This window comes from Diceros bicornis, chromosome 14 (genome assembly GCF_020826845.1).
Source record: "Diceros bicornis minor isolate mBicDic1 chromosome 14, mDicBic1.mat.cur, whole genome shotgun sequence".
Taxonomy (NCBI): Eukaryota; Metazoa; Chordata; class Mammalia; order Perissodactyla; family Rhinocerotidae; genus Diceros; species Diceros bicornis.
In genome coordinates, this window is record NC_080753.1 from 467,854 (window position 1) to 494,728 (window position 26,875).

At 45.9% G+C, this 26,875-nt stretch overlaps 1 protein-coding gene across 1 annotated transcript in view; it reads right to left on the reverse strand.

Annotated features, from left to right (window-relative positions):
* KCNQ5 (potassium voltage-gated channel subfamily Q member 5) overlaps window positions 1-26,477 on the reverse strand; it is a 469,664-nt gene extending 443,187 nt beyond the window's left edge. Inside the window, exon 1 of the mRNA XM_058554049.1 lies at window positions 26,085-26,477. Coding sequence (XP_058410032.1) covers window positions 26,085-26,470 — 386 coding nt within the window. The 5' untranslated portion in view covers window positions 26,471-26,477. The remainder of the gene's footprint in view (window positions 1-26,084) is intronic.
* Window positions 26,478-26,875: the final 398 nt, after the last annotated feature.

Here is a 26,875-nt window from a genome sequence, read left to right on the forward strand (position 1 = left end):
CAGAGGTGGACGGCAGAGGAGCCTGCAGAGGTGGGCCGCAGAGGTGCCTGCAGAGGTGGGCCGCAGAGGTGCCTGCAGAGGAGCCCGCAGAGGTGCCCGCGCAGAGGTGCCTGCAGAGGAGCCCGCAGAGGTGCCCGCAGAGGTGGGCACAGCCCTCGCCCTGAGCAGCGCAGAGGGAGGCGGGGTGAACGGGTGCCTGACTCTGCTTCTGTGAGGCAGTTCTGACTCTCATTTCACAGAGCACACTGGGGCCTGGAGGGTTCCTCCTGGGAGGTCAAGCTCAGAGGACTTGTGAAGCTGAACTGAACTGTGTCTTCTGACTAGGACTGAGTGTTTTGTCCCCTAGTATATGCCTCTTTCCAGGGCTAAACAGAATGCAGCACTTGTGATGTTAAGAAGAATGCCTTCCACCTTTCCACATGCTACCTTTCCTCGGCATTCCTGTGACCAGGTGAGGGAGAGGCGAGCTGCGATAAGCATCAGAAAAGACTCAGAGGATCCAAGGATACACTGGCATGTCCTGGGGACAAGGTAGGGGACGGAAGGAAGCGAGAATTACTCCCAGTTCCATCCTGCTCAGTTCTGGAGAATCACCACCAAGCTCTGGGGTTTTTTTGTGGGAGGAGGGAGAGGAGGGGCAGGAAAAGGAAGAGAGGGGAGGGGAGAGAAGAGGGAGAGGAAGTGAGAGCCTGACTCCAGGTGGAGGGACTAACACCCCGCCCCGCTCAGGAAGCACAGATTCGAGCATCTTCATCTTCTGAAACCTCTACCTGAGAAAGACACCGAGGAGAACACCCTCTCTCTCCCTGCTTCCGTCTCAAGCATTTTTAGAGTCACCTGCACGTTACAGAGTGCTGCATGTTTGACATCCTTTTAATGTCTTAGTGTATATTTGGAGTGTTTCTTAATGCGTGTGTGGTGTGGTGCTGTTTACACACAGGTCCCATGAAGAGTGAGAAGGGCCGCCATCCGTGTGTGAGTGTGAGCACTGAGACGGGAGGAGGGAATTACAAGAGACGAGAGAAGCTTGTAAAACTTGTTTCTTACCTTGTCCACCCCCATCAAAAAAAACTATAATTCACGAATAACATAGAATCTGAGTTTTACATCAGCATTATAAAGATTCTTATTGAGTATAAGTTTTTTAAATGTTATTGTGTTGTAAAATTTAATGGAAAATTTTTCCTCCCCTTAAAAATAAGCCCAAATACCACAGACATTTCCCAAAAATTCCAGCTGTCTGCTTGCTCTCCTCGTGTCTCCCGAGCTATTTTATTTCCCTCCATTGGTAGTTTTAAGGTGCACTCTTTGATATGTAATACCATTTTAAAGAGTTTAACAGAATTAAGATTTTTTCCAGTGTACTAAGCAGTTTATTGTCACATAATTGAGGTACACATTGCAAAATTAGTGTTTTAATTGGAAATTTTCTTTACTAGTTAAAAACTGCTATCTCAATGAAAGAATATTCTTCTAAATCAAAAGAGTTTAGCCCAAATTTAACAAGTATATTAGTGTATGCATGAGTGTGAAATTTTGGAGGGGCCAGGCATAGGAGAAAATAATTTCTCATTTGTAATAAAGTCCAAGAGTATTTCTAGTAAAAATATTTTTACATACTACCACACCCAATGTATTGCATTTTTTCTCCTGTGTTGTTTTTTCCACTGAAGTAATCATAGCCCAAGTACATTTCCTTCTAAATAAAGAGCATCCATCCATCCATCCATCCATCTATATCCATCCATCTGTCCATCCATCCATCCATTGATCCATCCATCCATATCCAACCATCCATCCATCCATCCATATCCGTCCATCTGTCCATCCATCAGTCTGCCCATCCATCCAACCTTTCATTCAATCGATTCAACTAAAGAGCATTCATTTCGTACCCACCAGGTGCCTGGCCCTCTGCCCGGCTCTAGGGAACAGAGATGAATAAAGCACTGTTCCTACTCTTGAGGACTTTACAGAGCAGATTAAAGGGTAACCAGGTAATTATAGTACAACGAGGGACAGTGACATGAGATATATGGACAAAAGGTGTGAGAACAAGGCTCTGAGAGGGCAGAGACCTCACCTCTCACCTCCACACACAGGACAATCTATGGTCACACAAGCTTCTCTCCTGTATTTGGCCCCTGTTCCTGTTCCCTCCCACTTACCCGTCAGACAGGCTGACCCTCGGCATCCCTCATCCCCCGAGTCTGAGCGCCGCCCCCTGACTTGCCTCTCCTTCCTGCTCATTCCATTCCCACACAGGGTGGCTCCTCCGGTTTCTCCCTCAAAACGTGAACTACCTGGAGACAGGAGCCTTCCTTCCATCTCCGTGTGACCAGCTCTCATCTTGTCAACGTGATGAATGAAAAGGAAGAAAATAACTACAGGTAAACACAACCCTACGTGCATACACCTTATTGTGCCTCTCACACAGACACCCCACCCCCCACCACTGAGAACCACTCTTTGTTTTTCTTATAAAGGTAAGAATTTAAAGTATTTTCTCTTTTAAATGGATTTTTCCCCAGAGGGGAAACCATTCATTTACTCTCCTGGCAGAAAAAAAGTATAAAGTGTCAAAATGTCTAAGCCAGTTTGAAAATATTCTGGAATTTCTGGTTTCTTTCCTTGATTTTTACACAGCTATATAAATGTGGACCTGTTCTGAAAGCCAGCTTGAAACACAAATTTCAAGGTATTGGCAATATTCGTTTTTCTTTTTGCATCTCATTTGGCTGCACAGTTTTTTAAAATGTGGTATAACCAGACTGCACCTATTTATATGGGTTATTTCAAAATAGATGTCCATGAGTCACTGTTTTTATATACTACAGCTAGTCAGCCAGTTCAGAGAAAAAAATAGGGTAAATTATTAGAACAACAATTATTAGATGAATGATCTAATAGAGATTAAATTATAAGAAAGAAGACAAGAAAAAGAAACGGTTTACATCTTACAAACTGCATTTCAGTTGTCTGATCAAACCAAAAATGATGTAAATATCATTTCAGAAGAATGGAAAATGGAGTTTAATATTATAAAAGAGTCATTAAGTATGTAACTCATGACTAAAAATATGTGACGGTCAGACCGTCGTATGCACTTGCAACGAGAGACTGTCTGTGCTAAACGTATCTGGATGCGTCAGCAGCTGCAACACTTATTCAACGGACCAGGCTGCAGGGGTTTCATTTCTACTGGCCACCTGGTGAACAAAGGTGTGTTAAGTTCACGTTGTCTGTGACCTTTTACTAAAAATGTCATGCCTTAGTCATATTCTGCATTGGTGCTCAGAGTCTGACACCATCTGAATTTCCTCTCACGTCTTGTGCTCCAAGACAGATGGTGGCTAACAGGGTACCTAAGTCAATGTGCCCAGGAAGTCTCCTTGAGGCGCAAACCCTTCCCCGAGTCTGCAGCTCCGTCTCCTGTGTACAGCTCCTCAGAGGCCCGTGTGCAGTCACGGAAACTGCAGTATTCGTCATCTTTGCTGGGGGATTTGACCAAACTTATCTAAGGCCATGTGTCCATATGTTAGTTCCTTAACCGAGGTTCTCAGATCTCACGGTCCATGAACTTCTGGAAGTGTATGCAGTCCTGTGTGTATGACACACGTGTGTGCATGTATGTTTAAGTGCACGGTTCATAGTTTTTCCACATTCTGAAAGAGGTTGTGGCCCCAAACCATTTGGAACCTTAGCCTTTGCATCAGAAGTCCTGGCCAGGGATCCTGACACACCTGACCTCAGGTTCCAGAACCCTCTGCAGCTGTCCTAAAGCACAGCTGCACGCCTGCAGCAGGACCCAACCTATGCTGAGGCACTGCCGCCCCCAGCTCCATGTATGAGTTTGCGCACATGGGGGCAAATTCACCCCCAGTGAATTTCACTCACTTGACTAATATGATTAACCTGAGGAGCTCAGAGCTAACACTGGGTCCTAATCCCTCTCACCTGGCCTTGGAGATTAACTGAGTGTAACCATTCACAGTTCCTTTCTTTATGTGTCTCCACATAGACATAATTAGGCTTTTCTTTTTTCCCTTCTGAGATATTTCAAACAGAAAAGGTCTAAGAATAATAAAGTGAATGTCCTCGTAGCCATCACCCATTTTGTTGTATTTCCTTCACAGTTAGGTATTTTTTTAAAAGAATTAAAATACTCCGATACAGCTGAAACCCCAGCATACGCCTCTTCAATCTCCTTTCCCTCCTTCTTTCCCCAGATTTAAAAGCTATCCTTGTATCTATCACTTCTAAATATTAAAAGAATGTTTATACCACATAGATATGCTAGTCTAAGCAATATGTAAGTATTGATTTCCACGTTTTTAAATATTTGACAGTAGGTCTCATACTGTAAGAATGTTTTTACACCATATTTTCAGCTCGACACGAGGTCTCAGATGTATCAGTCTAGGTTCACGTAGCTCTGGTCCATTCCTTTCAGTACTAGACGGTGTTTCATTGTATGAAGACACTGCCAGCTATTTACCGATCATTCTCTTTATAGGTGTGTATTTTTTCCTATTACCAGTGATGCTGCTGTGGGCGTTCTCATTGGACCTCACGTGCCCACATGCACGACACCCCAGGAGGGCTCCCCTGGTCTCTGTGCAAGAAGCAACCCTCCCTTCTCCTTGTGCACAGCACCCTGTTCTTCCGAGGTCAAAGGCTCAGCCTCATCCACGTCGTCGGGATGCACGGTGCCTGGCATCGTACTTCTGTACACCATGAGTCCACTATAAATGTTCACTAAATCTAATGACCGCTGGTCTCTCTGGATGGTAGTTGTTGGTGCACCTGGCCCAACCTTCTTACAAGATTGCTTATGTCCCCCAAGAGTGGGTCTTGTCACTACATGTTCCCATCCACCAAGCTGCCTTGCACAAGTTCGTTATATTCAGGAGGTCTTCAATATTTACTGAACGCCTGAGCAAGTGAAACAAAAGGGGAATGTTCATTTTGTTGCGTGGGAGGTATCATAACTGCAGCCAACATTACATTAAGTTTTCTGTCCACAAGGCCCTTTTCCACAAGTCACTGCGTCAAGTGACTTTCCACCCAAGCTCTTTTATTAATGCTTATTGTCTACACTGAGATCTAAAGGGGAGTTATTCCCACAGGAACTTAGAAATAAGGGAACTAAATTTGCCACGTCATGGCCAAACAGACAGTGGTCTCTCTCCCTCTCTTTTAATTGCAGGAGGGGAGCTCCATGTCTCAGACAGACAAAGGAGGTTTGTATGTAGACCTGTGGACTGCAGAGCTGTCTGAGACCCCGGGAGCTTCAGGAGCAAGCCAATCTCTGTCTCGGGGCTACTTATGTGGTCTCTCTCTCTCTCATCTTATGGCTTCTCTGCTTTTCTCTGGCTCCGTCTAATCTCCTCTGTCTCCTGACCAGGTTCCTCTGCTCAGCTCATGGTTTTTGCTCCCCCATATCTTCACCCTGCACTCTGGTCACTGGCCATGACCTGAACTCCACTACGGCATCCTTTCAATTTCAACTCTACTGCCAACTGACTCAGCTGTTCGTGTTTTCACCCCATGTCTCCATAAGTCACCAGCCAACAGGGCAAGGACACATGACAGAAAACAGAGTTTTCTGGCCTAGGCAAGAGAGTAAACATTTTAAGCTTCGTGGGCCCTAAGGTCACCGATGCCACCACTCAGCTCTGTTGTTGTAGCATAAAAACAGTCATGGACAGTACACAAATGGATGTGCATGAAGGTGTTCCAACAAAACTTTATCATGAAAGCAGGCAGCAGGCCGGCTGTGGCCCATGGGCCATAGCATGCCGAGCCCTGGCCTAGGAAATGGTGGTCTCAGAAGGGAGTATGAATGGGAGGCATCTACTGACACCCTTATAGAAAATCAGAGAGGAACAGGCAGTAGATCCCAGATCTGCAAGACCTGAGCAGAATCTGATTGTTCTGTGCTTATGGTTACTGAGGCACCTTCTGATGATGGTTTGGTTTGGCACATGGCTCTACCTACAGGAAGAGACTCAGAGAGTTATGAGCATTTGAGGATTCTAACTCATTAGAGACTTTATAGGGCTAGTAAGCAAGAAGAAGCCCTTCAACTGTGACTCAAGTGTACAGAGCAACGGTGACTCCTATCTCAGTGCTCACAGACACAGTGACATGTACAGGGGACAACACGTCTAGGCTGTGCACTTGCCGTGGGCAGCAGTGTCACCCTACAGTGCACACTCATGGAAGGAATGTCACTAAACCAATCATGGAGGGCCCGGTCCCAGCCAGTCACCCCAGAAGGCACCCTCACTAACTCCCGACAGCCTTGCCCAGTGAAGCACGCTCACTGCACACAGGTGCTAATCTGGAAAGGTCCTTTTAGTGTTCCCGAAGGCTCCCATGTACAGATGCAGCTGTGGACTATGCAGACCCACAGATAGCCATAAGCTTCTTCCTAAAGTCTCTGAGGTTTTTCAGACATAGAATCAGCAATAACTACAATCTGTTCCACTTGTGGATAACTGTCATATTTGGTAAGGAAAATAAATGTTTGAGAAATCTTACTATTTTTATTTTTAGAGGTCCATACATTTACAAAGTTTATTCTTAAAATAAATTTACCATTTGTTGCTAAAGTTATTCTTTACAAACCTGTTAATTTTTTTTCAAATGAAGGGGTGTTTTCACACATTTTTGATTATATATGTGTATCTGCATACAAACATATTTAAAAGACAGTATTCTCAAGGTTTGAGAAGAGTACGGTGATGGACGGAATACTGCTGGCAGAAACTCAACTACACAGAAACGTGAATTATTTTAGATTATGAACCAACAATGGACGCAGGGGCAGTCCATGGGAGACCACTGATCCTAATGAGTCCTAGCTGTAATTAGACATGGGCACATTCATACGTTGTTGTCGTTCCCATGTCAGTGCAGCTTCAGCTGGCTTTAACAGGCTTAAGGCTCCTCACAGGAAGTGCTGCAACCTCCAGATTAAGTAGGAAGAAAGCCTTTCAGGAGGTTACTTCTACTCAGGCTTCTCACAGGTGGTGAAGGAAAAGACACCATGACATAGGCAAGGAAGGAAACATTAGACAAAATCAAAACTTTTCCCTCTTTTCTTAAGTTACAAGTTACAAATGGCAAGATTTCAAAATAACCCAAGAAACCAAGCATACAAGGTGAGGACAAGCCCAAAATAGACACCCCTGAGTTCTAGACATCCTGAGGAAGGTGGGACTCAAGAACTCTGACTGAGCCCAGCATGAAGCCAGTGGGGACCAATGTGCGACTCACCACCTCGTCTGCCACCACAAGGCAGGTGATGGGAGACCAGAGACTGGAATGCTCCCGAAGGGCATTTCCACATGTCATGTATGACCTGAGAGTTGTCATCATATCATTAATATTATTCAAGCTGTTTCCTACTTATTAAGCTTCCATTCTGACAACTGTAGTAGGAATTGAAGAGTATCTGGCAGACCAAGCGCCCTGAGGTCCAGGCCTCTCAGGGTGCTGAGGGACAGGGTAACATTCTGTCACAAGAACTACCCAGAGAACTCAAGCTCTGAGTGTCACACATAGCATTTGAAAAACATTCTTCATTTGCAAAATCAGAGTGACCAACTTGGGCAGCAGTCTGATTCAGTGGGTATTCACTACGATAAATTTGGCTCAAATCAAATCTTGTCCCTAGAGCTCCCCAGAAAAAGCACGTGGCTTGTTGGAGGAGGAGGAGAGAGAAGAGGAAGGTATATGTTTTCTACACAGCAAAAAAAGTCACGAGGGACAGAGAGAGTTCCAGTAAAAGGTGCGTCTTGCCTTCGTCCGCCCACAGTCCTGCTCTCACAGGTGTCGCCGTCAGTCCTTCCGTTAGCTCCCCATTTGTATTCGTGCAGAAACAGGGGCGCGTGCGGACACAGACACTGCTGCTGCTCATTACTCGCAGCGTCCACGTCTGCGAATTTGCCTACTCCTGAACTTTATCTGTAACCCCTAAATCAGTGGTCGCCGGGCATTCACAGTCACTTGCCGACACGCGAAGGGCGGCCAAAGATCTGTCTCCCGACGCCCGCGTCCCCCGCTGACACGGCACAAGGCGACGCTCTGCCTCTTGCTTCAGCTCTCGCACTGTAAACAAGAGTCCTTTCAAGGTCTACTTAATGCCATGTTTCTCGAATTTGTGTGCCTTTTTTGGGTGATTTCACCCTTTAAATGGCCCCACTACAGTGCCGAAGCGCTGTGTTCTCAAGTGCAAGAGGGCTGATGTGCTTTCCGGAGGACGCAGGTGTCAGGTGAGCGTCCTGCAGAGACAGCTACAGTGTAGGCCACGAGTTCCACGTCAATCAACCACACATCAGGCAATGCGTATTTAAACAGAAACCCAAGTAAAACAAGGTCACGTGTTGATCAGCTGATGAAAACGGACCAAAGGCTCCAAGGGACCTAACCGTGATTTCTGCCGGAAGCAATGAGTCCGTATGCGCTAATTCCGTGTTCACAGTGACTGTGCAGACCGTGACTGCAACGAAAAATGAGAATCTACGGTGTGCGTATTGTTTTTATTTACAAAAGCAGAGACTTGTCTATACTGCATACGCTATTTTACACCTTGATCTTTCCACCTAATAACACATTTTAGAACCCGCCATCCCATGTCGTGCATACCCACATCCCTCTCTCAAAGGAGGCACGTCTTCCCTTGGACAATTCTGCCATCGTTGATTTAACTAGTTGCTAACAATAGAGTTCTATGTTGTTTCTGTATTTTCTTAATGACAAAAAACTGCTTCAGAGATCCTTTCTATGCTTACATCTTCGCAAACTGCACAGATCTCTGAATGAAGAAAATCTGGCCTCTGCAGCAGACACAGAAAAGCTGGGCTGCCCTTAAGAGACGTCAAACATCTTAACAGCCAGACCCACTGCCCGGGTGTGAGGCGGCTGTGAGTGGGCCGGGCTGGGCAGCGGCTGCCCCGGGGAGGATGTCCAGCTAGTGCCACGTGACCAGACTCGCGCCCAGAGGTGGGTCAGGGCCCCTCCAATTGAGGGCCAGTGTGAGTGTTCTGCGTCTCTGTCCGAATCTGCTCCACGAGGACGGGAGGCTCTGTGAAGTGCTCTTCGTCCTGTCGCACCGAACCAACCTTCTCGGGAAACACAGCAGTACTGTGTGCCGGAAGGAGTCTAGCCCCTTCTTCATCTGCACCCCTCCGCCACGGTGTTTGGGTGGGAAATGAAGTGGCTCTGACTCAGGACCGTCAGCGAGGCAGCTCTGATGGCCGAGAAAGAATACGGTGGGATTCCAAAATCACAGGAACAACTTAGGGCATAAAAAATTGTTCGTAAAAATAAACGAGAGTTCTTAGCATTCTCCAAGTCATGTCTCTGCCTCAAAATTTTCCTAGCTGAAAAGAAGGTGCCTGAAGACGCACATCCAGCACACGACCACCTCTGTGTGCACGTGACTCAACAAAACACGGCCATTTATAGGCCAGCAACTGTAAACGACCCCAGATTCCCTTCTCCTCATAATTCGTAAGTGAAACCATCAATTTTCTAATGATAATATTAACCATAATCGCGTATCAGATACAAAGAAAAGCCAAGAGGGCGGAAACCAAGTCCAAGTTAATTTTAACCATTCACATTAAAAAAAAATAAGATATTGCTCTTGCAAAGCTGGAGATGTGCCTCGCCTCTCAGGAAGGGGGACACGGATGTCACCTCAGCCTGCTGCTCCTGCCCAGCTCTGACCATCTGGCCCAGGTTCTCCTGGGCGACATTCATGGTGCCAGGCCTGTTCAACACAGCACATTCAGTACAGGTGTCTGAGCTCATCTGAATTTCTGGATGAACACATTTGCTATCCCCTAATTAATTTACCAAGTGTGGTGAGATTCCGTGTGTGTTTGTGTGTGTGTGTGTGTGTGCGCGCACGTGTGTGAAAGAGAGGGAGAGACAGAGGGAGGGAGGGAGAGAGGGAGGGAGAGGGAGGGAGGGAGAGATGCTTTTGGAAACCTCGTGCACCATGTATATTCACTCTCCCACTCTCACTCCCACTTGCTAGAATTCTAGAGATATTTCTCACAAAATTTTCATATCTGGAAAGAAACCACAGTGCTGCAACTGAAGGCACTAAATATTAACTTGTTTCTTACTTGATCTGTTCATTTATTGGAGCCTTTAAAAAGCAAGTCAATACCTGTCTTAACCCCCAAAGAGACACTTTCTTCATAATTTTACTTCTTTAGAAGAAAGAAAAATTACAGAAATTAATATCTTTTGCTGGGTTTTAGGAATTTGTAAAAGAGAAAAATATTTCCTCTGTTAATATACAGCGTGAAAAGGTACTAAAATGCTTTTTTGAAAGAATATTCTTCATATAATAGTTGAAAAACCAAGAGTATTTGAAATGAATATCACTATTCATTTTCTAAAAACCACAGAGGATCTTCACTAGAGGAAGGTGAGGGCGACACAAGACTTAGAACTGGAGTTGTTTCTGCACAGGCGACGGGCAGACCTGGCCAGCGCTCCTCCGAGGGGGGTGCTGGGTCCTGAGCAGTCACCTCTGAGCGAGGACGGTCTTAGGGTGGGTCACCGTAGGCCTTCAGCTCCGTGACCCTGTAATCCTGTCATTTCAATGTGCCAAAGTCAGAGTCCTGACAATTTTTCAAATTTAACCTTTAAGAAAGTGCTTGTATCCACGTATTCAAAAATAAAGACATTATAAAATATTTCCTGATTTCTGAGAAAAATCTTTTTGGCCAAGCTCAGAGAGCTCGTACAGACAACAGGGAGTTCCTGGCTATATAATCTTGGCACCAATCCAATGCTGTTGTAAAGTAAGTCATACATCATGCTAATTCATTTATTCACTCATTTATTCACTAAACACGGCTTGTGCTTGTTTTTACAGTATTTCCTCCACTAAAGAGGCAGAAAGACTATATTTGGTAAGGGAATATAAAAACTACCATTTTTCTGTGAGAGCAATCACATAAGGAGCTTCCACACTCGTCACCTCCACACTCGTCACCTCCACACTCATCACCTCCACACTGATGGCTGGGCGGTGCTCACCGAGGTCGAGAGTGTCCAGTGTGTGAGTCTCCCACATCTCTCCTCCCTGGACCTTGGACACAGCTGCCAGCTCTCCACCAGCTTCTGTCACTTCCCTGCATGCACACCACCGTCCGAGGGTCTCAGAAGCTCACAGTCTTCCGCCTGGCCCAGCCAAACTCCACCACGGCCTTTGCCGTTGTCAGGAAACCCCGTGATTCACCTCCTGCTGCTGCCTTATCACCCCCCAAAGTCGCCAGCCCAAACTTTTATTTACCATAAATCCCTATCTCTCCTCTTCTAGGATCTTGTTCCTCTCAATTTAATCTTTCCCCTTCAAGGGGGCCCTTTCTCTGGGCTCTTATATTTGTACAGACCTCCAGCTGCTTGGAGAACTAAAGAAAGATTTATTTGTACTCTGTTGCTCCCTAATCTAACATTCTCCCTCTCTCCTCATCCTTTTAATCATTGGGTATGCAGCCTGATCTGTCTCCTCCTTTTCCTGAGCCCTGCCTGTGCCTTATCTCAGACTGCAGACTGCTCTGCACCATCAGCCTCTCTCCCAGGACCCGCAGGACTCCTTCAAAGGCACTTCCCGCTCTCACAGGAGGCTCTCCAAATACCACCCTCTCCCCAAGTCTCCACTCCAGTCATACCTACAGGGACACCCCTCACCCGCAGGCTGCCCTGGGAGGTGCTGATTGTGTGCCTGCACACCACCCGGGTCTGGGTTATTTGGGCCCTGTTCCAGGACGTGACTGTTCCCTGTGGTCCTGCAAGTCCTCCTGGCCCAAGGTGCAGATGCTCCACTCCTAGATCACTGCGTCCTCTCCCAGGTCTGGCCTCTCCTCTCTATCCTGGCTTTCTGCACTGTCGCCTCTTTTTACATCTGCATCTTCATTTCTCTGTGGTACTCTCCCCCATGCAACCCTTCTTTCAGACTGGGCCTCCTGTGGATGCTGTACTGCCCTGGTCTTTCTCATCTCTCTTTCACAAACCCCTCTTTCTCCTCTTTTCTCCTCAAATATGAGTATTCCCTAAACCTCTCTGCACACATTCTTCTCCCAACACCTTTATTATTTCTTCATCCATTACCCCACATCGATAACTAATGACCCTCTGTCTTTCTCTCCCAAAGCCCAAATCGGCTACATGTCCACTTGAGCATCCCGTCTCTCCCTAAAACAGACTTAAGCAACTTCTGCTTGGGCACAGTCACATTTGCTTGAAACCTTGAAAACTCGGAATCTTTCATCTCTTTTGCCAAACACCAACCAAGGACTAAGAACTCTGGCTGTCCCTTTGAATTCTCTCCCCTTGTCCAGCCGTGGTGTTCCCAGAGCTCAGGCTGCCAGCAGGCCCTCGACTCGCTGTGATGCTATGACGCTGCACCACACACACTTATTCTGGAGGAACCACCAGCTTCACATGTGGCTCGTGAAGCAAGTACAAAAAAAACACATAATAGATTTATTGTGAATAGGTCTTTAAATGTATTATCATGTTCTTTGCAAATCTATATTAAGATTGCAATGTGGAAAGGGACTTTGGACCAACAACAAGCCAAACAAAAAAAGTTCAGGTAATTGTCTTTAACCTTTTTTGGAGGAAAAAATTATGCTCTCTCAGTGACGACAATTGTGAATGATGGCATCCACCCTGAACTGGAGGAATATTTTGTTTCTCCAGCACAAAGTGACAGCTCTTGACTAATCTCTCATGGTCGTCTAGGCTACCTTACCTAGTGCCATCCATAAACTTGTTTTTATTACCCACTTCCTGCCCCGAAGCCTGGAATAAAACTCCATACCCACGAGTCTGGAAAACAGCTCTGGGAAGCATGACCCAACTAGTTTGGGAACAGTCATCTGTGAAGTAACTCACCAAGTCCAGCACTGGAGGCAGAGCTCCAGGACCATGTAAGGGCATCTGTCTGCGAAGGGCGGCTTCAGCTTCAGGGGGATGACTACCACCCCCTGCCCTCGAGACGAGGAGTGATGGGCCCTGAAGCGTGGTCAGAACAAACTGGTCGCCTGAACGACTGTCCAGAGCCAATCTGATGGGCACAAACGTGGTGCCTGGTCACCTGTTTCTTTCCTTGTTTTCTGCTGTCCCACCTTTGGAAGGTCTGCAGGACCATCTCAGTGCGAGACTGAAGTGAGACCATGTGACTAGGGCAGCTGGTGCCCGTGGGCTCACTGTGTTTGTCCCCTGGTGGATCCGAATCTAAAGGAATCTACCTGGCTTTCTTCTAGGGGAAAAACCTGGATGCCTATTTGAATGTTCAAACTTGGTAAAAATGTTGCCGTGAACAAAGTGACTGTCATTTCTTCAGTTGCCAAGGACGGCGTGAGTAAGAGCAGACACTCCTCGGGTTTGGGATCCTATCTCAAAGGGTATAAATGGGCTCCCTAGAGGTCACTGGACCGCCATCCAACTTCTCCGCCTCTTCCATTTGATAGAACACAACAGAACTACAGGATTTTACCATCCAGCACAGTAAATTTAAAGCTAACTTAATCTCACCTCATAATTCCTTAACTGACTGCCTATCTAGTTCAGAAATACATCTGCAGGTTAGGTCATGTCTTACGGAGGAGGATCAAGAGCACCTTAGGGATCGCAGTGGACACACCTTCTTACACTCACTGGCCTTACCCCTTCACTCTGAAGGGCACTCTCCAGCTGAAGAGCCATTTCCACACGCCCAGAGAAGGTCGGTCAAATGGGAAGGAGAATTTCCAAAGTGTTCCAGGGACACAGCACACGGTGGGCACTCAACTACTGAGTGAATGAAAGAACGGACGAAGGAATTAATTCTAGGCTCAGGGAAGGCTGGGAATAATAGTTTCCTTCCATGAACTAGAATAAAAAAGTTAACAATATTGAAACTTAGAGTGTATACTGAAAATAAACAGACATTTCATTTGATTAAAAAAAAAACACACCAAACTGTTAATTTACATTGTTGCTATTAAGCCATTTTGGGGAGGAAAAAATGACATCCTCAAATTAAGTATTATAAGCAGCACTAGTTTCTTTCCTATTTTTAAAAATACTTTGGAGGAAATGAAACATACTCAGAATGTTTTATTAACTAGAACGTTTAGTTTAACTAGTTTAATTACTACTCTTGGGAAATTACTATGACCAGTGGGACCCCTGTGTTTGGCCTTTGGTGGGAACGCCCCGGGTCCAGCACCCACCTGCACAGGCAGCTGAGCTCTCTGCCCCAGTGTCCACGGGGTCAACAGGACAGGCAATCAGAGCTCTCTGTGTGGTGACCCTGGAGTCTACCTTGTGAATCCCGCCAACAGGAGCAACGGCCACTGGAGAGCGCCAACCTCTGCTTTTATCCAAAGTCAGTTCAGAGAGATGGTTGTTGCAGCTCAGTAAATAGTAAACTAATATCCTTCTGGAGTAAAAACTCCTGAAAAGAAGAGGCTGTGTTTTATTTCTGTTCCGCCTCTGTGGTTCCAGCTCACGGCCTTACACGGAGCATGAGGTCAGGTTATTGAATAAACATTGAAGAATGATGTCTAAAGTCACAAATCAGAATGAGAAACATATCCAATGACTCAAAACATGGGGAGAAGAAGATAAACTCTCAATTCCATCCAGTTCTAGGTCATTCAGGTGACAGAAACCAGGTTTGGAGAGACGGGAGCCGTGAACTTAGATTCCGTTCGTTAAGAGGTTTGGGGATGGCATACACAAGGCCTATGATCTGGGAAAATTTCCAACCAGGAAAAAAATACAGGCGGTTTTCTATCTCCTATGTGCTCCTACAACAACCTACATTTTGAGTCAATGCTGTCATCTCCCAATTAAACAGGAAAACTGGAACTTTCTGCTGCCAAATTATAGATCTATTTCTTGGCTCACTGACTAAGGAAACTCCTAAAACAACTGTGATAAATATTTTTAATTTAACTTCTATTTAACTGTATGTTACAAACATATTTAGACTTCTTTAATGTGACTTTTTCTATAATAATTCCATCTGGAATAAGAATAATTTCTAATTTATTTCTCAACTATATACAGTAGTTGACTTCCAAAATGGAAAGAGTGACCTTTTAAAAATTATTCATTGAAAATCCGAGTATTCCCAGATTTCAGAAATAATAGACATTTGAAAACCTCAGAGCAATTTTGAGGCTTCACTCTCCTATTTTCTAAGAAACCTGAGCTAACAACAACTGCAAGAAAGTAGGGTTTCCTGTGCCCATGCCCCATCTTTCTAGAGGCCTCTGTAAACCCCTGTAGCGTGGTGTGTGAAGGAGGCAGCCTGGGCCACTTAGGCAGCGCACACTGGGGCTTGTAAGCAATTACAGGGTCAATGCATCTCTTGATTAAGAGCAGACAGCTTTCAGAGGAAGAGAAATCAAATTATACAACATGGTAAGAAAAAATGAGGAGAAATATCATTCCAGAAAGACAGAGGCACAGAGAGGAAGAAAAAACTAGGGGTAGTTAAACTGATGGGAAATGATGGGACAAATGGGAGACAGAAAGAAAGAAATGTCCAGGAAAAATGCACATATGGGAGGGAGGGAGGGCAGCATGGAGGGAAAATGGAATGTATTTACACTAGTGTGAAGAAAATAAGAGTGTTTGTTTATTGGTTTAAAGAAAGAAAATCCTGTAAAATCAGTTTGGAGCAAATGTTTGTATATTCAGCCACTAGGAAACTTAAATGAAGCAATTGTTGCTATTTTTTAATGAATCTTAGCTATTCTGCAATAAAATACCAAGAAATTAGGAATTTAATGTTCATAAGAAATGGTATTAAGAAGTTATTATTACAATTTGGGTCCTCAGTACAAGTTGCTCCACAATTTAAACTTATGCAAATTCCTGTTTGAAAAAAAAAGTTATAACATTCAAATAGTCCCACTGGTAGCAATAAGCTAGGTGAATTTTGGTTAAAAATAAAGAATGAGGGGCTGGCCCTGTGGGATAGTGGTTGGGTTCGGCGAGCTCGCTTCAGCAGCCTGGGATTTGCAGGTTCGCTCCTAGGCTCGGACCTACACCACTTGTCAGCCATGCTGTGACGCCGTCCCATATAAAACAGAGGAGGATTGGCACAGATGTTAGCTCAGGGCGAATCTTCCTCACCAAAAAATAAATAAAGAATAAAAATCTGGGCTTGATGCCATAGGAGATACAAAAATAGGTACTTTGCTTTCTTTAGACACAAAATATTTGTGAAGAATTAGATAAAGGATCCAATTAGAAGACAACACAGGAACGACTTAGGGCTAAAATACATGGTCCCGTGATAAAAGCCAGGAAAGGTAAATGAACGTGAGGGAATAAGCCAGAGACTTCAGGAGAACTTTACGGAGAAATGCGAACTTGAGCTGGTTAGAATGTGAAGACCGAGAAATAAACACTCCTAGTACTACTAAATTATACGTAATTCTCTGATACTGGGTGATCTGGGATTTTAACTATCATTCATTTCTTTCAGCAAATATTTATTGTGCATACACTATATTGCTAAGAGCTACACAGGACCCAAAAGCAGTTTTTGTAGTTATGCTGCCCATCTGATAGGAGGGCCGGGGCCCACAGGTGCCATCCACAGTCAAGATACGGTGGCCAAGAGCGGGAGCTCCCAGCCAGCCTGCCTTGGCTCAAAGCCCTGTCATGCCACTAACTCGGTGCTGCCCTTGGGCAGGTTAGGGGACCTCTCCCTACCTCAGTGCTCTGCTCTGTTAGGGGAGGTGACAGCACCAGCAGTACCTCCTAGGGCTATTCCGAGGATTAAAAGAGTTAATGTGTGTAAAGCATTTAGAACAATGTCCAGCATATAATCAACAACTGAAATGACTATTGTTGGTGATAATCTTCTTTTCTATAACTTATCCTTTCTTGCTCTCCCCCTTGGTCTTGTATATCCTCCTGGCTACTGTCCAATCTCTCTTCTTAGATTCTTGCATGAACCAAATATATGGCTTAATTCACCTTTTCCTCTCTTCACTTCTGACTCATTTCTCGGTTAACAGCATGCTGGCTTCTGCCCTCACCACTTCACTGAAGGTGAACATTGGTGAAGGTACAAAATTACTGAAGACTCCCACACTGCCAGATCCAGTGGTCACCCCTGTGTCCACATGTTACTAAACCACTGTCCACATTTCATAGTTGACTCTACATGGACAAGAAACTACATTCCATAGTTTCATCATTGAAAACCTTTCGATATCCCTGGTCCCATGACCACCTGACATTTTCTATCTGGTGCTTCCTTCCACCTTGATGTCTATTCCACTTCATTCCCCTTTTCCACTGTTTATTCCTGACGTGTTGGCAATCCCCAGGTTCCCATCCTTGAGCTACTGTCCTCTCCTTACATGCTCTCCTGGTGGGTCTCTCCTCTGTACTTTCACGTCCTTTAAATCATCTTCCACAGCTGCTGGACACATGCGGTTGGAAGTCCCACAGCCACTGAGAGCTCAGCACATCCAAAGCTAAACTCATTTAATCACCGACCACATTCCGTTCCACCTGGTGTTCACCTGTATTCTCGATGGCAGTTAACGGCCCCACTGTCCAGCCAACCACTCAAACCAGGAATCTGGAAATGACAAATCTGTCCCTCTTCTCCATCTTCTACACTCACTCCTTCACTAATACGTTTCAACTGTTGTCCTATTTTTTCTCCATTTTTACTACCATTGCCTCAGTCCAAGTTCTAATTATCTCTTGCCTAAGCTGGAACAACAGTTTCAAAACAGATCTCCTACCTCCAGCTTGTCCCCTTCAAGCCATCATTCATAGAGCCGGCATAGTGATCAATCTAAACTGGAAAATTTACCTGCCTAAACTCCACCTACCTCACAGACTGCCTGTCACCTACAGGACGAAATCCTGGACCTTTAACATAGTAATACATCCCTCCACCACGTTATCTCTATTTATAAATCTCTCCAGCTTCAATAACAGCCACCATGCTAAGTATGATTATATATATAATATATGTATTTATAAAGTATTCTAATACTTTGATTTACTATTATTATTCCTATTTTACAGATTAAGCAGATGGTATTGGAAGCAACTTGCTCAGAGTCATTAAATCAATAAAGTTGACCACTGAATCCAAATCTAATCACGTTCCCCAATGAAATTTCCTTGAGGCCAAGGTCCACATCATTCCCTTTCTTGGACCTCCAGCATCTAGACATTACCTGGTACACATAATGGCTGTTAATTAAATATTAAACCGAATTGACTATTAAAAAAGAAAAGAGAAATTATAACATGATAATTACAAAAGATCATCCTGCCACTGATGGAGGAAGGAGAGAGATTCTAGACCACCTCACAGGCTCTACAAACAGAAGCAGTGAACTCTAGGACTGGGTTTGTGAAATGTGTCTCTTTTCATGTATACCTAAACTTAAATATCTTCCAAATTATGATATAACCTCCATATTGGCAAGAGTAACTTGAAGGTTCTTTTTACTTCTAAACTGTATTTTATTCAAATGTCTTATTTACTTTTTGAGGAGCAAAAATAAGGTAAATGTAAATATTTACACTAACAAGTTTTCTGCTACAGGATATAGTGTGTGTATGGAATATACATGCATACATATTAACACATAAAATGGAAAAAGTCCAAACTATTTTTAAGTTTAGAAATAGATGACTTCAATAACATTTAGGAAACTCATTTTCAGACAAACTGATAACAAAGGATCAAAAGATCACCTGAAACTCTGAGACCCATCAAAGAATTTCAAAAATTATGAAAAAATGCAATTGTTTGGCCATTCTGTCTCCCAGTTGCAACCAAATAGAACTTCAAATAGCATCCTTGTAAAGGGTTGAAAAAAAAGAAAATTAAAGTGGAAACATCTACAAATCATTAAACATAACAGTGAGCTGTGGCTTCAAGTAGTTTCACACCACTGGGCTGGGATAAAGCACTTCATCTGCCAAAATAGCCATTTGCAATTAAAAATTAAAACTGGCACCACTTCTTTGCAAGCAATTATCACAAGGCTGCTGACTATCTTCCTTGTTTACAGTGTTTCTTGTACCAAGACTTCATTCCATTTTGAAATATTTTTTTCTTATGTTTTATTTCGTTTAGGCCATAATATTTCTAAGACTAATATTTTAACACTTTTCAACATTTCTAATCATAATATGATCCTCAAATACTATGGAATTGTTTAAACTTCTGAAAAGAGATTGATTTGAAAGCTGTCTGGAGCACTTTATGTTACTATATTAGCAGGGTATAAAGCAGTTTAACTTGAATAAGGCCTCCCTCCCTTTAAAACAAATCAGTGATTTTTAAGGAAGGCAAGAACAAAAATAAAATGCAAACATCAATTTCTATAGACAGAGACTTAATTCAGAGTAGAACACACATGTAAATGATGAAGTCATTCATCAGGTCCAGCTGAGTCCTGACACAGGGAGTAGCCAATAGTGTAAAACTCCATCTTCCACCAGGAACCAGTCGTATATTTTGGATATCCAGGGTCTTGGTAAGTGAATCAGTTTGTATGCACGGAGCGTCTTCTGGGTGGTAGACACTGTTCTGGGTGCTGAGATACAGCAGAGAACAAGACAGAGAGCCCCGCCTTCACGGAGTTGGGTAGAAACAGGCAACACACCCATTCCTTCTCCAGCAGAGGAGCGAGGTGTTCTATTAACTCTTTGAAAAGACCACTTTGGCTATCGCGGCACATGGACCTTACCAGGAGTTAGGAGGTGGCCCTGCAGCTCAGAGATGAAAAAGGGAAATGATAAGAAGGTCAGATCACTTCTTATTACAAATACTCCTTCCCTTTATGATAGTATTTTAGACTATCCACAGTATCCTCCACCATTTTGGCTGGATCACAGACAGTGTTGTGCCCATTTCACAGATAACAATTTGGAGACCCAAAAGGGTGAAATGACTTATTCCAAGTCACAAAGCTAATTAGTGGGAAAGTTGGAAACAAAGCAACAGTCTTCTACTTCTAGCCCCATTCCTTTCTCCTCTAAATGAATCATCACTATCTTACTTCTAAGAAACGAAAAAGACTTGGTAGTTCCTTCAGCTTTGGTTCACTCTGAAACTCCTCTAAGGAAGGCATCCAAGGAAAAGTATTTACTTAATCATTAAGGAAGCATTTATTGAAGGTTTGCTGGATACAAGGCATCTTGAATGCTTGGGATTCAGAGATAAGGAGGGGATTTTCCGTGAGGGAAGCTCATCCTCTTGTAGGAAAGACAGATCAAGTAGCTCACGATGACAATACAGTGGGGCAAGCACCGTTACAGTGACATTCCCAAGTGCCATGGAATCTGAGACAAAGGGCAGTAAATTATTCTTGCAGGGGGAGATGTGTCCAAGAGGAAGCGACACTTGAATTGTATTTTGAAGAAATAGTAGGAGTTGGACATCTAGAGTGCAAGGAGTGGGAAGAATCCAAGAGAACACCATAAGCAAAGGCACAGGCCACAGGATGGAGCAGCTCAGTAAGGCTGGGGTCAGGCAAGAGAGGCGGGAGGAGACCATGTCACAGAGGGTCTTGTGAGCTGTTCCAAGGAATCGGGGGTTAACTCACATTTCTGTCTCCACTTTCCCAAATCTTAACCATCCTCCATCCACTGACCTCACAGTGATGACCCTCACCATGCCACTGCAGCTGCTGCAGCAGAGGCCATCTGTGACCTCCGTCATGACCAACCCAGTGACCAACCCTTCTAGTCCATTCCACAGCACTGGAACGGCTGACCACAGCCGCCTTCCTGCACACGTCTTCCTTCCTTTGCTTTTATGAGAATAAGGTCTCCTGGCTCCTTCCACGGCCTTTCGGTTGCTCTGTCGTGTTCCCCCAGGTTCTTCTGCGGGCTCTCCGTCTTCCAGCCACTGCTGGATGTTGGCGTTTCCCAGACTCTGTCCTCCATCTGTCCTCATCTCACTCTGCATCTCCGGGCTAGCTCACTCATTCTGTTCATTAACTACCATGAAACCGCTAGAGGCTTCCAAATCTAAATATCTAATCTAGACATCTAGATTAAGCTCTAGATTTATAAATGCATTTATTCATTCAAAAATATTTCATTGAGTGCTCTCTACATGCCAGAAATGGCTCTGGTTGCTAATCCAAGACTCAAGGGAAAGAGACTGAGTGAGCCTGGTTCACTATTTTTTTTTTTTTTTTTTGGTGAGGAAGATCAGCCCTGAGCTAACATCGGTTGCCAGTCCTCATCTTTTTGCTGAGGAAGATTGGCCCTGGGCTAACATCTGTGCCCATCTTCCTCTATTTTATATGTGGGACGCCTGCCATAGTATGGCTTGATAAGCAGTGCACAGGTCCTTACCCAGGATCCCAAACTGTGAACCCCAGACCACTGAAGCAGAGCACGCAAACTTAACCACTATGCCACTGGGCTGGCCCCCACTATTGTGTTTTTACCACTTACAATCTCCACCTAAATGTCTTACAAACATCTGAAACTCAACAAGTCCAAATCTGAACTCATTATATTGCCCCCAAAGTGTGCCCCTCACCCCTTGTCCCATATATTAGTGAATGGTACTTCTGTTCCCCAATTCACCCAAGTCAGGATCGTACTTCTCACACCACATGTCAGACTGGTGAAAATGATCTGCCAATTCTGCCTACTTCACACTTCTCAAGTAAACTCCTCCTTCTTGTCTCCAAGTTGCTGCCTAAGTTCCTTAGTAATCATCTCTCACCTTTCTAGAACAGTCCACGGCACAGAGTAGATACTCAAAAGACATTCCTAGAATGAATTTATGGATAAAAGAATACAAGAACGAATAGAAAAATTGGGCAACTGCCAGCATCTCATTACAGGCCATACTGGTCCATGCTGTACCCTCCAATCCATTTACCAAATCGATAACAGACAGATCTTTCCAAAATCCGTATCTGATTACATTGTTCCTCTGATGATCGCCATTCAACAACCACTGCTACTTGCAGGATAAAGAACAGCTCCAGGGCCGGCACTGGAGGCCCTCCGTTCTCATCCTGCACATACTTCACAGCACCTAGAATGACTGTTGACTCACAATTCCATACCTTTGCCTAAGCTTTTTTCTCTGTCAAGATGGCTCGTTCCTCCTTGCTTTTCCACGTGAAAATTAACTACTCATTTGTCAAAACTCAGCTCATGCCTCACTTCCCCTTTGAAGCCTGTGCCGACCTTTCTGCCCTCATCCCTGCCTCTGTCTCTCTTCCCACACGACTTTGTACTTAACCTCTAGAACAGCATTGCTCCACACTTGGTCACCCCCTGCTGGAGTCCCTTCCCTTCTTCAGAGTGGGGGCCTTTGCCTTATTATTTTGGGAATTACCACATGTGGACACTCAAATGTCTGCAGATAGATGAATGAATGAATGAGTAGATGGTGAAGTGTCATAGAAAGATTATAGGCAAGAGGATAATCTGATATATTCGCATTTTAGGAAAAACACCATGGTGTCAGAGTAGAGAGCAGGAAGGCTAAGAACAGAAGCTGATGATTCAGCAGGAGAACATTACGAATAATCCAGTGGAAAGATGCTGAGAAACAGAGAGGGATAGTGGTAGCAGCAAAGGAGAGAATAGATCTGAAAAGTATTTATAAAGTGGACACACAGAATTTAATGGTCTTTTGGATGGCGAGACGGAGTAACTATGCAAAAAATGAAGCAGTCGAGGATGACTTCCAGGTTCCTAGCTTGGTTGATAGGACTATTTCTTCTAGTTTAAAATATCTATAAGTTCCAATCCATGGCATTACACCAGGTAAAGATTCACTGGACAAAGTGAGGAGTTACACGTGTCCGTCTCACTGCTTCCTGTGCCATTTCTCAGAACCACAGTTGCTGCATCAATGCAAATTTATATACAGATCCCCATCACATGTTCCTTTACCACCACCATTCTTCAAACTTTTCCTAAAGAGAGGAGAAATTAAAAATGGACAAACAACATTCAAAAAAATGTTACCTCATATTTGACTAGCTTGTCTATTACACAGAAGAACAGCTGAAGACAAGAAACAGGGAACACAGCTGTCTGGTAAATTCTGAAGAACAGGAAGGGAACACTCTTCTGGTCTCCACTAATTTGTAAAGATGGGAAGAAACTATCTGAATAGGCCATCTCTTGTTCTCGCCAGCCATCTCATCAGTAGGCTAGGATATAGACACTTGAAACCACGATTCACACCATCAGAATACCAATATAATAATTATTTTGCATATTTAACGGAAATTTTTCTTTACCTGAAACATAACTTTAAACGTACTATACTTTTCTTGTTCTTGGCAGTGAAAACACGGGTCAGCCACGTAAATCCTTTCCTGAAGTGCCTCATTAATCACAGCGCACTTGTTCTTGGCAAGAACCTTAATGTGCTACAAAAACTGTTATTAAAGTAAGATTTGGGGATTCTCGGGCTGGCAGGGAATTGGTTAGTTATACTGCTTCAGAAATTGTTTTCTTATAATTTCCTTTATTATTAATGGTCTGGTTAGACTTACAGTGAATTTCCTTTGTTAATTTAATGTGTAAAGTCCAGCTATTCTAAAGCTCATTTAAACTCATAAGCAGCAATTGCAAAGACTGCCTGTCCCTCAGGGTGGGCGGTGGTGCAGAAGCCTCAGAACATAACACTGTCATCCCCTCTTTGTGCTAATGGAGATCTAGACCCCGCCTAACTGCTCAAGCACCATGGCTCCAGACTCCAGAAACGTGTAAACAAAACTTCACATCAGCACGTCATATTGACAAGCACACAATTTATTCCTTATCTATCACTAAAGACATTGACAGACTGAAAAAGCCTGGTGAGTAGAGAATTGTCCAAACTTGAACCTCTTGAAAAATCATTTGTCAAAATTTAAAAATTCTCTAAGGCCATAAAAGCCTATTAAACACGAACATACTGAAAAGAAAATGTTGCATTACAAGAAGTCCTCTCCACGTTCTAGGGCACTCAGAGGCACAAGCATGAGCATCACCGAGGCCGTCCCTAACTCTCTGAATGTACAACCCGTAATTTACCAAAAACCATAGGTGGCAAAGGGCAGCACATTGTAAATTCAAAGTTATGAACATCAGGAGCAAACTCCAGCAAAAAAATCATTTTCCATACTGTGTAGACTTTGCTGCCAAACTGAGCACAGATCATTATCATCAAATGTATTAGTAGATCCTTACAGGTCAAAATAATTTATCAGGCTCATTAGGTAATAGGATTAATTAAATATCAACTCAGAGAGGATGAACATGAAAAGCATCAGCAGAGTTTCTCTAAGTCTATCATTTATCACAGTAGCCACATCCAAATCAATGCAAATCTTACATAAGTGAATAATAAAACTACGACGTTTGATGTAACGATGATGCTACACAACGTTCTCCTTGTGTACACTGTAAGGGGGAGATTGGCTGGAATATTCTACCGACTGCTGCACGTTCACAACAATCTGGGACTGTCAAATTCTCCAGACACCAGAGCCCCGCAGATTGTGGGCTCCACCAATTTCCTGACCCCTCCGTGGTCAGATTCCAGGTTCACCTATTTACACGACCAGCCCCTTCTTCCGTGTTATTTCAAAAACGTTTCTGGTGTTGACGCCAATCCTCCGTCCCAGGTGGGAGCTACGTTTGGGTGACACGCCTCATTTCTAAAAAAAAATCTAGTTCATGTGTTCAAAACCCATTTTACTAGGAAACAAGGAAGGTATCAGTGAGTGCCTGCATCTCTCTCTACAGGTCTCCTAAGGCTGACATCTTTATACTTCGTCTTACCACAAAGCAGCAGAAAAAAAGAACTCGAAAGAGAGGAGAAAAAGAAGAGGAAAAAAAAAAAGAGTTAGGGTGTAACGGCATAAAAACCACCTTAAAATGCCCAGAGGAACCTAACTCACAGGAGAGTGAATGAAGGGATGTGGTGGGGAAAGTGGTAAACGTTAAAGCCACTGAAAGGTTTCAAACGCCTGAGAGAAAAATAAACATTCGCTTCCCATCATTTTCTCATTAAGCATTCTCTGCGGACGGCGAGGTTTTCCTTAGCGCGCGCTCTACTCCGCGCGCAAACGCCCCCTGACTCCACCGCCGGCCGGGGAGGGCGTCCGCTGCGGCGCTGGGCGCGCCCGGGCTCCGGCGCCACCTCGCCGGCCCGCTCGCCTCGCCCAGCCCCGGGCCACCTCTGAGCAGGAAGGGCCACATGCGCTGACAGATTTTCCGTTAGTGGCGGCTGAGGTGGTGGCGAGGCGTGTTTCCGGGCTCTCCCCACCAAGTCGGCAGCAGCCTCCCCGGCTCCGCCTCTAGGGCTGAGGACCCGGCCCTCCGTCTCTCCTCTCTCCACGCGTCCTCCGGGCCATCACCTCCCAGCCGCCCCGACACACGCTCCCCAGCTCCACACGAGCGCACGCCTCCCTTAGCCTTTCTCAGCTCCCGGGCGCCCTCCTCGGTTGAGGTGGACGTGTCTCGGAACGTAATCGCTCCCAATTATCCGCGCAGCCTGAGTCCCGCGTCTGCCCGGCTCTCCCTCTGGTGGCTAAAGCTGCCGAGCAGCTCCCTGGGTACGGTCGGGAGAAGGTGCAGCCTACGGGTGGGAGAGGTGGGGCTGAGCGAGGTGGAGGGCTCCAGGGGGAAGACCATAAACACGTGCCGAGAAATACAGCCACCGCGTGCGCGCGCGCGCGTCCGTGTATGTGGTATGTGTGCGCGTGTGTGCTGTGCGTGCGGTGTGTGTGCTGTGTGTGGTGTGCGTGTGCGAGTATGTGTGCGCGCGTCTGTGTATGCGGTGTGTGTGTGCGTGTGTGTGCTATGCGTCTGGTGTGTGCGCGTCTGTGCGTGCGCTGTGTGTGGTGTGTGTGGCGTGCGTGTGTGGTGTGCGATGTGTGTGTGTGTGATGTGTGTGCGCGTCTGTGTGTGGTGTGTGTGGTGTGCGTGTGTGGTGTGCGGTGTGTGTGTGTGCGCGCGCGCCGGGCCAGGGCCCCAGGCACAGGGGTCCCAGAAGGGCGCGCGGGGGCGCGGGTACTCACACGAACGCGTGGTAGACGAACGCCCAGCCGCGGGGTCTCTCCAGCACGTTGTACAGGTAGTTCTGCAGCCGCCGGTACTTGACGTTGCGCCGGCAGCTCTGGCCGCTGGTGTAGGAGAGCGGCTTCCCCAGCAGGCTCATCCGGGCCCCCTGCTTGCCCCGCCGGCTCTCCCTCCGGCCGCCGCCGAGCGCGGCCGCGCGGGTGCCCAGCAGCAGCAGCCCGTCGCCGCCGGCGGCCGCCGAGCTCAGCAGCACCCCGCCCCGGCCCGACTCCACATCCTTCATGCCGCCGCCCGGGCGCCCCCCGCGCGCCGCCGCCGCCGCGCCGCTCTGCGCCCAGAGCCCGGCGGCGCCGCCCTCGTCCCCTCCCGCGTGGCGGCGGGGCATGGCATCACCACCGGCACCGCGAGGGGCGCGCCGGTGCCTGCGGCGGGGGCAGCGGCCTCATGCGCGCCGGCGGGGTGTGAGCAAGAAGCCGCGGCCGACGGGGCGCCCGCCGGCCCACGACCTCCGTTGGAGCCGCGCGGGGCGCGAGCCGCCAGCAAACCGCCGGGCGGAGGGGCGCGCAGGAGGCAGAGGAGTCCTAATTTCTAGCAGCCTTCAGCTCCGAATTCGCAATCAGGACCGGTGTGGGGCGTTCGGAGAGGGCTTCTCTTGCTCCCTCTGATTCCCGCGGCTCCCGCTCGCTCCTTCCGAAGCGCCCCCAGGGCTGGCGCCGGGGAGTGCGGGGCGCTCCGAGGCGCGCTCCCACGCGCGCACACCCAACCCAGCCTCCCCCTTCTTCCCTCGCTC